This window comes from Neolamprologus multifasciatus, chromosome 1 (assembly GCF_963576455.1).
Source record: "Neolamprologus multifasciatus chromosome 1, fNeoMul1.2, whole genome shotgun sequence".
In the NCBI taxonomy this organism is placed as follows: Eukaryota; Metazoa; Chordata; class Actinopteri; order Cichliformes; family Cichlidae; genus Neolamprologus; species Neolamprologus multifasciatus.
The window spans coordinates 19,063,459-19,075,131 of NC_140439.1; the positions used below are offsets into that span (position 1 = coordinate 19,063,459).

At 40.2% G+C, this 11,673-nt stretch overlaps 1 protein-coding gene across 13 annotated transcripts in view; it reads left to right on the forward strand.

Moving 5' to 3' along the window:
* The window catches only part of sox6 (SRY-box transcription factor 6), a 126,879-nt gene extending 116,720 nt beyond the window's left edge, over positions 1 to 10,159 (forward strand). For all 13 annotated transcript variants that reach the window (XM_085157881.1, XM_085157942.1, XM_085157918.1 and 10 more), the window contains 3 exons: positions 5,233 to 5,406; positions 6,308 to 6,524; positions 7,271 to 10,159. In XM_085157881.1, the coding sequence (XP_085014007.1) occupies positions 5,233 to 5,406; positions 6,308 to 6,524; positions 7,271 to 7,577 (698 nt within the window). In that variant the 3' untranslated portion in view covers positions 7,578 to 10,159. The remainder of the gene's footprint in view (positions 1 to 5,232; positions 5,407 to 6,307; positions 6,525 to 7,270) is intronic.
* Positions 10,160 to 11,673: the final 1,514 nt, after the last annotated feature.

Consider the following 11,673-nt stretch of genomic DNA (forward strand, 5'->3'; position numbering starts at 1 on the left):
GAGACAGGGCAATGGTCATAACTCAAAACACAGTTAGCATTTCTTCTATTACACCACATACATACATACATACATACATACATACATATATATATATATATACATATATATATATATATATATCGGTCTGTGTCTTTAGGCTTTACCAACAGGAAGGCATGGAGATGAATGATGTGAAGCAGGATTTTGAGATGTGAACCACAAAGTATTTACTCTTCTGAGAACATGCTTGCATCTGAAATCTTGTGAGGATTTTCTCTTCCTTGAACCAAAGAAAGCTCGGCTCCCTAGCATACCATAACATACAGAAATATACAGTGCACGAGAATATTTATATTCTGTTTAATAGCATAAATATGAAAGCATAGAAAACATTAGCCTTCTAGATTATGTAAGGGTAAAGGTCATCCAGGTGCCAAGTATTTTTTTTCAATGTGAATAAGATCTGCTGAATTGAAACTTCTTCTAAAAAATTACCATAAAAAAACACAAATGTTTCTATGACAAAAAGGCAGTTTTATCCAAAAAATGTAGCATCAGTAACTAGTTTTGGAACAACCTATAAAAATAGGAGGCAAATGAATTTGGAAACATTTTAGCCCCCTCCCCCGAGTAGATCAGAACACACTGCACATACTTTTGGTGTTTCCTGAAAGGGAAAATTACTGGGTGCACCACCTCACCCATACATAGGGTGTGAAAGCCCGTTGGTGTGTAGCAGCTTTCCATCCAGAACAGAGTAACCGCATTGAGCAGGCACAGTGACTTCTGTTATCGCGGCAGTTCACAGAAAGCTTTAGGTTCTTTAAGCTAATATTTGCAAAGCAGGCAGAAACCCAACTCCGAACAACCAAAAGTGTGTGTGTGTGTGTGTGTGTGTATGGGAATGGTTAAGAAATAGGAATAGATAGGATTTTCATCATTTAACAAAGTCACAAGCCACACACATGATCCCTTGGCAAATTCATTAGGTCTTTACCAAATACCACAAAAGCCTGAGCCCTGAGGCCCTTCGTTCATTCACATATGGCTGTATGGAGCTGCCATATGAGGTTGTGTGTTTGTTTAAAACGCCCCCATCACTCAGGGTCTACAAAGAACAAAGGAGTTGTTGAGAGATGTGTGCAGGCAGGAAACAGAATTAATCTAAAAGCCCAATGAGATAATATCAAGCAAAGACTGAAGAACAAAAGAGAAGCTTCAGCTGAGAAGTGTCCTCGTGGAATAGGATAAGAAAACAGTAGTCTTGCACTTTTGCTACAGATCACTGACAATGAGTTTCTTTACATCGGTAGCTCAGAGCTGTTGTGAAGTGTTAGTATGGGCTGATTGTTTGAAGATGTTTGTTTTTCTTCTGCTGTGAGTCTGTGGGAATCAAGCTCTGGCTTTTATTGCCGGGGAGTTTTTCTGGAAGAAAGCTTAGATGAGAAGCCTTTGACATAATAACGTGTCAAGTCACAAAAACAGTAGGTGCACAGGTCAAAACAATCAATAAGAAAGTTCTGTTTTGAAGCTGCCAAATTGAAATTTAGAGCAAACGAACAAATGTGTGTATTTCTCTGTGAGTGTCAGAGGCCGAGAAGTTGTGAAAGATTAAACTAAATGCATAAGACAGCTGGCTCTGCAGGCAAAAGTAAAAGCTGCGGCATGTTGAAACAAGCTGCCTGTTTGTTCCCAAGTTCCCACGTGTGTGCATGCATTCACACACTATCACACACACACACACACACACACACACACACACACACATACACACAGAGGGTATGGAAACCCAAACGATCCCAACTGGGTACTAAAAATAAGACAATTGAGATGTTTTAATGTGGTTTACATCACTTGTGATTTTCACCGGTTTAATTAGCATGCCACGAACTCAGACTGGACCAGAGCTACTGAGCGCCGCATCCTGTCCATCCACACACATTAATCTCGCCTGATCCTGCTCTGAGGGAGAGGCTCTATTGTCAGTAGTAAATGCCTTCACTCAGAGGTGTTAGATTTGATCCCAACAGGGAGGGCTTGGCAGGTTTGCGTGATTGTTGCCTGCTCACTGAGGCTCATCCTTTTTGAGCGGATTCCTGGGTGACATTATGTGTCTGCCCATAGAACAAAGATGAGTAAGGAGGAGGAGAGGGGGCAGCTGGGGCAGCGCTACCCTCTGGCTTGCTATATGGTCGAGTCTGAGCCTGCAGCTCACAGGTGTGACAGGCTGTGGGGCCTCACTACATTCTCTCTCCATTTCGCCCCCTTTCTTTTTTTGTTTCCTTCTTCCTCGTTATTCACGTTCCCTTTTCGTTCTTTATTCCACAATGTGCACACACACACACAGACACACACACACACAATCATTCTTTCACACTGTAATTCATGCTGCTCATCTGCAGTGTTTCCAGGAGAGACAAATTAAAAGGGGATTCTCATATCGCTCTGTCACACTTGAGCTGCGGGCCTCATGAATCACAATAAATTCTATTAAGCAGCACTCCCTCTGTTTCGCTCCCTCCCCAGCTACCACCCAGGGGGCCTGGCCCTGTCACCGCTAAACATCTGTGTTTATTTACACAATCACACACCTAACTAACTGATTCCTAAATGTCCTGCCCCTCCTGGAAAACAATAGTTATTGCTCATTTGCAAAATGTCAGAGCAGCGTTGCGATTTTCTGCAAAAATATGGAAACAACCTGGCAGTAAATTGCATGTTATAGTTGCAAGCAATTTGCTGTGTGAATATACAGGATGTCCCCGATTAAGTCATATATATATATTACAGGGGTTGAATAAGGAAGCAGTTCTGTACTTCAAGGTGCTTTCAGACAGATCACAGACCTCACTGCTATTTCAGGTTAAAGGTCTTTCGCAAAGTTAGGCTGTTCGTTTCTCCGAGGCAGCTTTCATCACTTTCAGTATTTTACATATCCAAGCCACACAGCGTGTGCCTCAGAACAACTTACGAGGTGCATCACTCCTGTTGTTCAAGTCTGCAGTTTTCTGCAGCATCTGACAGAGCAGAAAGCGATGCTATTCTGCGTGCAGTCATGTGCAGCAAAAGACCATGCCTCATCTGGATTCCCTCCAATGAACCTAGTCACGTGGCTGGTTTCCTGGCTAACTATGGATGTGGCACTAGGTGATGGCAGGCAGTTGTTTTGCCCCCCCCCCCCCCCCCCCCCCCTCCCGCCGCTACATAAGAAGATCACCTCTGCCCATATACATGCGCACCAGTATATAAATTGCTGAATCAGTGTCAGTGATAGAGTAATGGCACGGCAGGCATCGTAAATTACGGCAAGCGATCCCAGGGCGCAGACACTGGCTGTCGTGTCTGAGTGAGCGCTGCGCTCCTGAGCTAATGAATACCTTCATCTGGCCTCGGCAGTCAGCAGATTGCCCCGCGTTGATGGATACTGTCAGCCCTCCGCCACACCACATTTCATTGCACAATAAACATGGTTGTCAAAACCAAACAAAGTGAAATCAATTCATCCTGTACAGTGAGTGCATGCTAAATGAAATTAACGTACTGTGGGGTTCGGTGGCAGCAAAGGTAGTGTATTATTTTTGAATTCATGATGGCTTTCGGGCCAACAGCATTTGAGGGAGCTCAGCAAACAGAGTAAAACGCGGTGCTTGCAGAGGTAGAGAAAGTATTTCGAAAAGTAACAAAAATCTCTAATTTGGTGCATATTTTACAAGACTGTGAAATTAAAAGAACACAGGCGTCTAGATCGCAATGATGAGGAAATGCATTCATATATGGTTAAAAGGACATTTTGGCAACTGAAAATGAATCTAAAGTTATAGATAACTATGCATTTATTACCTTTCTCTGCATATGTAATGTTTAGTCTGTCTCTTTTAAGGGATTCCTAAATGTGCTCTTTGGCTGTTAAACATGAGCTGCTGAAAAGTCAACTAAGTCAAAGTAAAAAAAAACAGGCTTTTCTACTAGGTAGGTTAGACCTCAAGAATTCTTACCCTGTAAACAAAAACAAAGTTCCAGCACACCTTCATCTCTATTGTATGTATGTTGCCTTTTTAAAAAGACTTGTCTCATATAATAATTCTGAAAACAGGACATGTTCTTTTGAAGCGAAGACACTTCAACTCTTGAGGCTGAAAATGCTGCAGTAATACCTTCAGTGATTAGAGCAGGGCGAGGCTTCTGTGGATTTGGAATTAATGTCTCTGCACAGCCCTCCATTACTCATTAAGAGTTTGATTTTGTTTATCAACTGAAATAATAATAGAAATCAGACCCCAGGTAACGTGTGCCAAGGCTGCTAGTGGAATGGTCTAATGAGAAGGCTTCACATGTGGATGATGAAATATGCATGAGTCATCCCAAGCTTTCTTTTCCAGATTTGAGATCATTAAAGATGTATCGTAGCATATGGAAGGCTTTTTTTGTCTTATTTTTCAAGCCTTGTTTATCAACATATTTTTGTTTGTTTAAATATTCATACTGCTTTTATTTAATTCTTTCACATCTTACATATAAAAGGAAGCAAATGCACATGCAAACAGAAATCATTATCAGTCTGATGTACAGTTTAATACTGAGAGAAACTCTCTTATGCTGATTGTGAATGCCCTGATTGAGAAACAGCACTTTGCAGAATCGGCACACTCTCTCCCAGCTAATGTGTGCTTGGTTTGTTTGTTTGTGTGCGTGCTTGAAGGAAAGAGGAAGAAAGTGAGAAACAAGGGGAGAAAGAAGTGTAAACCGAAGGGGTTTTTTGTGCATATATATGTGAAATGCAGTTTGGCTTTTATAAAGATTTGCAAGTTTGTTTCTCCTCGCTTTTTTTTTCTTTTCTTTTTTCTTAAGTCAGGCTCAAATCTTATATTTATGTTGGCTGTGAGTCTGAAAAATATGTGCACAAGTAGAAAAGCTGGACTTATGGACAAAGAACTGAATTATTCTTGAAGTCAAAGGGCTTCTCCTTGTTCTCTCTGTACTGTTTTTGGATAGACCCGATTTAAAGAGAAGGTCCACCTTAAACGCCATATTCAACCCTGTAGACTCTGTTGAATAGAGTGTTTGCATCTCTGCACTCATCTGAAATAATTGTCATGATGGAGATAGCAGATGAAGGAGAGTTTAAACATGGCTTGTCACTTAATGTCTCGCCACGCTCTCTCTTCTTGTTCCTGCCCTTGTTTTTTCCGGGATCCAAGGAAGTCAATGGCTCTGCAGATAAACCCCAACCCTATTATTGTTGGCCAACAGGAGGCGCTGGACCTACCGAGGCGCGAGTCTTCAGGGAATCTCGGGGAAGAAACAACAACGAGCCCCACATTAAAAGGCCAATGAATGCATTCATGGTGTGGGCCAAGGATGAGCGGCGCAAGATCCTCCAGGCTTTCCCCGACATGCACAATTCCAACATAAGCAAGATTCTGGGTAAGACTCTTTAAAAAACATACAGCTGTGAGCACTTGACTTCTTTGCTTTATACAAAACTGATAATGATGCACCATTTATAGTTTACTTTTGGTTTAGTTTTATAGTTTTGCTAGAACCACAGCTTGTTTCATAGCTTTTGACATGCTCAAGAGCACTGCAGTCAATCTGAGTTTTTCAATTACTAATGGTGTTTCTCCAACACTGACTTACCAGGGTTTTTTTTTTTTCAGTTTTGCTCATTCTCATGGGTTTATTGCACTCGGAAAAGCATATATCTTAGAAAGTGTCTGGCGTCTAAAAAAGAGAGTATGCACGTTATCTCGTAGACCACTGTGCATCAGTTCGCCTCAGCATACAGATGGATTTATAGCCCATCACTAGCATAAGTGTTTGTCATGAAAAATGACAGAGACTAAATGGGTCTTGTCCCCTCAACACTGGAGTCCATACATCAGAGCTGTTAAAAGTGCTGTCATCCATGCCAGTGTAGGGCACTTCACCGAGCTGCAGTATTTACTACTCCAGCTTGTTGTTCCTTACTGTTTGACAGTAAGGAAAAAGCCTGCCTCTGGTTTCAGATAATGTGCACATGCAGAGCTATCAAGAGATTGTTGTGCAGCAGACAGTAAATCTATGCATGCGATTTTTCTAGAAAACGTCCACCCTTATTAGCGGTAACTCTGTATTAAATTAAATTTTGATGCAATGTAGTAAAAAGTAAAGGACTACGAATTTCACATGGCATTATTGGTTATTTTATATAAGTGCAAGGTCACCACCTCTCTGCTTATTTTGTTCAATTAGTGGTTATGTTTAAGAGCAATGGATTCCTGCAGTTTCCTACAATCACAAACTGTTTTTCTGGTTACTGAAAATCTGAATGTACTGTGCTGTGTAGGTTCCCGGTGGAAGTCCATGTCTAACCAGGACAAACAGCCCTACTATGAAGAGCAGGCTCGTCTAAGTAAGCTTCATCTAGAGAAGTACCCAAACTACAAGTACAAACCACGGCCTAAGAGGACCTGCATTATTGACGGAAAAAAACTCCGCATCGGAGAGTACAAACAGATGATGCGTTCACGGCGACAAGAGATGAGGCAGTTCTTTACTGTGGGGTAAGTACACAGTTGTGTTTAGCCCAGCCTTGCCATACGTAATACACAAGAAAATGCAGAAAACATATGCATGCAATGCAAAGCAGTGTTTGCAAAAGTGAACGCTGAGTTAACCACTGTTGCTAACTCAGCAGCTTAATTCAGAGGGTTACTAATAATTTAAGACAATAGTAATCTCCTGATGGAGCACCAAATACAGACATTATTACATATATAAGCTCTACGTGTATATTTACGGAAGCGTGGACAGCAGCAGTCTAAGGCTTAACACTTTAATTTACTGTTTGTGGTTATCAGGAGAGTCCTTCTCCAGGTGTTCCCATGTCAGTCATAAGATTCAGTGGCTGGAGTATCAATTATCCAGCGCAAAAGCAGCAAAGAGCAGCAGGAGCAACGTATTGGTTTTATGTCACCAATAAACTGGGTAGTGTTTCTGAGCGGCTCAAAACGGGAGTTGTCAGGAGTACCTCTCTTTTTCCCAAATCATTTTCACAGAGCTGCTGGCTTACAGCAGACTGCTGTGGGAAACCCGTAATCCAGCCATCTCAGTTTAAGTGCTGTAAAAAAAAAAAATCACGCACTTTAGAGACATGTAGCCACCAACCTAAGCAGCAATCGCACTATGAGCAGCACTGAGCACTTTTTCCGTGTGCTCTTTTTCCGATTATGCTGATCAATTTTTAATCAAGTGCATCGTGAAAACTGATTGCATTTAATATAAATGTATGTGTTTCTTTTACATATAGGCAGCCACCGCAGATTCCCATCACCACAAGCGCCAGCATGGTCTACCCTGGGGCCATCACCATGGCGACCACCACACCCTCACCTCAGATGACATCGGAGTGCTCAAGTGCCTCAGCGAGTCCTGAGCCATCCATTCCCGTCATTCAGAGCACCTACAACATGAAGCTAGAGCCCACTGGCATGGTGAACAACAGCGAGCCGGTCAATGGCGAGGATGAAATGGACATGTACGAAGATTTTGAGGACGAGCCCAAATCAGACTATAGCAGTGAAAATGACACACAAGAGCCAGTCAGTGCCAACTGAGACCTTTTAACCGAAGAGGCCAGTGCAGAAACAGTACTCATACAGGAGGATGCCCAGAGGGCTGGTCTGATCTGAGGGAGGGAAAGAACAAAAGAAAACAAAAACTACACCACAAAGGTTTGAACATGTTTAAAAAAAATAATGATGTATCATATCGAAGCCAGCATGCAGCTGTGGCTTCATCTGAATCAAAAGCTATTTGGTCTTAAGTGTTTCTTTAAGTGTGTGAAGCAGTTTGGTTGTGGTAATTTATATATATATATATACATACATATATATATATTTTTTATCTCATTGTTTATTTTTTGTTAAGATCATGGACATATAGACAATTAGGTTATTGCCTAAAACAAAAGACAACTTGAAATTACAACCTTTGATATGAACCTAGGTAATTCTTACTGTCATTTACCTTCTTTTCCTCTTCAATTAGATGATTTTGCTACATTACCTAACTGTTCAAGATGGGAATAATATTCTCACTCAGGTATAGCGTGCCAGCCAACAGCTTGTGAATGTTTTTAATCAAGAGATAAATATGAACAAAATATCTCAAAATGATAAGGAGTGATTCCAACGTAGTACAGAGGCTAATTACACATTATTATTACTATCAGTAATATTATTATTATTGTGTTTTTCTTTTTGTTATTACAAAACAACCTAATTTAGTGCGCAAGTGCCAAACATTTCAAGTTGTTTCAAGTCTTTGAGTCTTAGACAATCTCTTCATCTCTTAATGCAGCTTCATCATCCAGTCTTTCTTTAATTTACCCAAACAGAATAAACAAATTAAACTCAGGAACTTGGAAGCAGCAAGCTCTGCAGGAGGTTACAATATGTTACATCTGTGGACGGTAGCTTGTGATGCTAGCTGTTCTTTGGGGAGGCCAATGCAGTGATCATCAAGGAAGCCAGCCCTTTCATTTCCTCATCCCTGTCCACACAGAGCACCGTGGCATCCTTCACTTATTTCCAGCTCTGCAGTCCACTCTGACTCACCAAGATCTTAATCAGAGTGATTGTAATCAGGCCAGAATGCTAAAGGGCCAAAGGCCTCCAATCTGTGGGATTGGAACAGTAGCGAAAGGCAGCTTTGGTGGCATTACAATCTTAAATTGATGTTGTACAATGTGTAGCTACAGTGCGCTCTGTTAAACACTTTAGCCCCATTTGGATGGCAAGTTTAAAGTCTTAGGTCTTAAAACGTAATTTTTTTTTCTGATCTTAATTCTTTTTAGACATTGTAAATCTTAAACTGACACTAAGAAGTCTTAAAAGAGAGCACGGTCATCGGGTTGATGCAATGAGTTGATTACTGAAGTAGTCTTGAAAAGAAATGACAGTTTGCAAGGACATAGAGAAAAGACTCATATACAAAGCATAAAATACACAATTTTTTAATTAGTGCACTTAGAAACCTTCTATCACCTATGAGGCTTTTGAAACATTTACAATAATCTGATCAGCTTTATACTGCTTTCATTGTTTGCACTTCAAAAAATACAGACTAAATGCAAGAATCAGAAAAGACGCAACTCAGTCTTAATGTAAGCTTCAAACCTGACAAGTCCTGACCTTCCAGCGACGGCAGATAGATAAAGCTCATCTAGCGGTCAAGGCCTTGATGTTGAGACTCAGATCCTCTTTACAGGGCAGAAGGTCTAAGTGGCTCTCCTCCCTGCCATGCTCTGCTCTGACCCCAGCCCGTGGCAACCTCAGCACCCAGGGGGCGCCATCTGGCTCAGAGAAGGAGAAAACACCAGGGAAGGATGGGAAACAATAAAAATGGTGTGTGTGTCGCTCATTGTGCTTTCCATCAAAGTGCTGGAAATAAGGCCTCAACAGGGCTCCCACCCTGGCCCAATCACCAGGCACTGGCGAGCAGATGGAACAAGTACATCAAGCTGTGGGGGATTATTAAAATGACTGACGACTGGGTATCATCTGAAATACAGCATTATTAATGCATGAGTCCAGCTATTCCCCTCCCATGCCCTTGAACTTGTCCATTTCAGAGAGCGTGCAGAGCTTTTTTGGAGGACATGAATATCTCGTCACTAGCTTTAACAGGTCAAGACGCTCACTGCTGATCACTGCATTTTTCTCCTAGCTCAAATTGGTACAGACGGTTCTTTAATGCTCTCTTATCTTCTGTACTCTTATTGTTATTACCCATTAGATGCTGGCTTACATCATTTAAACTTTTGGACATATTTATATTAAGTCATGTTTTCCCCTTTTTATTACCTCATAGATAATTCAGATTTTATTATTTTCCATTGCATCTTTTCTATATTGTTCTCATTTTGAGGAACACGTCATGAAGATGCTCTCCTACAAACAAACCCAAGTGGATTTCCCTCCAAGTCAACCTGTTTGGTATTTCTAAGCTGTTTGCTCCTGTTTGCTGGCGGTTAGATGTATTTGTATGCGATTGTAAATATTTTCATGACTATGCCACACTACTTTAGTGGGCTGGTAGTTAAAAAGGACTCTTCATGGAACTGAAACTTGACTGAGCTTAAATAGCAAAAAAAAAAAAAGGACAAAAAAAAGAACAAAAAAAAGAAAGAAAATAATGACAACAAGAACTCACAAAGAGACAATGTTTCATAAGTGTTATAAGCACTGGATATAAATTGTATTTTTATCTATTCTGATTAATGTGAAGCTGTTTTGAGGAAAAACAACACGAATGAACAAAATTCCCCAGTTGGACTCACGTGGGTTTGCTCTCACAGTTACCAGATTTGAGTCTTTTTTTTTTTGTCTGCTTGTTTTGTTTATTTATGCAAAGACACATGTGATGAATGGACACTTTGTTTAATCTTCAGGGCTGCCTAGAGGAGAGACTCAGCACAAGAAAAGTGAGCAGGAAATTCAACAGCAGGCTCAGTGAGCCATGAAAAACCAGATTTCAGTGCATTGTATATTGCACGACATATTTATTGTTTGCCACTGCTGGCTCTAAAATATTGAGTTAAATACATCATGGACAATCAGATGAATAAAAAAAAAAAGGAACAAACAATTTAATGAATTGGAGCTAAACATAGTTTTCAGTTAATTCTCCATCTCATTAAGATTTAATTGTAAATACAACATAGGAAATATATTTTTGTTCATTAGTGAAGTATAAGTTATGTATTTGGCTGTTCTATTTTTTTTGTAGTATGTGGTTTCATGTTTTTAAAACCTGACAAGTCACTGTACCTCATGTAGATGCTTATTTTTTTCCTGCTTATTAGAAGAGAGCAGCACTGGTCCTGAGACAAAAAGACGCACCTCACTCGCTTATGTTTTCATGATGCTCCCCAGACAATTTGAATAATCAACGAAAGCTAAACTTGGTAACAAGTATGGTACTTATTCAGACAACAAGCACTTAAAAGAATTATTAAATCGTGTTTCCAATCATCATAGAACTTAAACAGTATGCTGTATAATGCTCACTTGTGCTTTGTGTTTAGAATAGCACTCATAGTATGTGGCACTTTTTTTTTAATGAGTGCAAAATATCATCTGAAAAAAAAAAGTCTGCATGCATTTGGCTTGCATTGACATTAATGTAACAAATGTTTTTATGAATGACTGCTTCAAACACAAATGATTTTTTTTTAAATTGTTTTAAATGTGGGAGCGTGCAAGTATTTATTTCAATTTATTTCAATGTGGCAAAATTCACAGATTGTGCATTCTTCTCAGTTAATTCTCTACTTGCCATTTTTTTGTATGTTGCCAATTTTTAATGAACATGGCCTGCCTGCATTTGTATAGCGCTTTTCTAGTCCCTAAGGACCCCAAAGCGCTTTACACATTCAGTCATCCACCCATTCACACACACATCCACACACTGTCCATGACTATCCAGCCATCCCGAAAACGTAGCCCTCACAATTTGTTTCTTTTCTTCCAATTGCTAGACTCACAAATGGTTTCAACATTACTTACTGTAATTTGATTCATTTTTTTTTCCGTCTGAAATTTGTGATGTGTATATGGTGGGAATGTTCTCTGTGTTAATTTAATCAGCACAATTCACTGACATGCTGGACTGACATGGTAGCTGCTGTTCAGAAGTGTAAAATTTTTT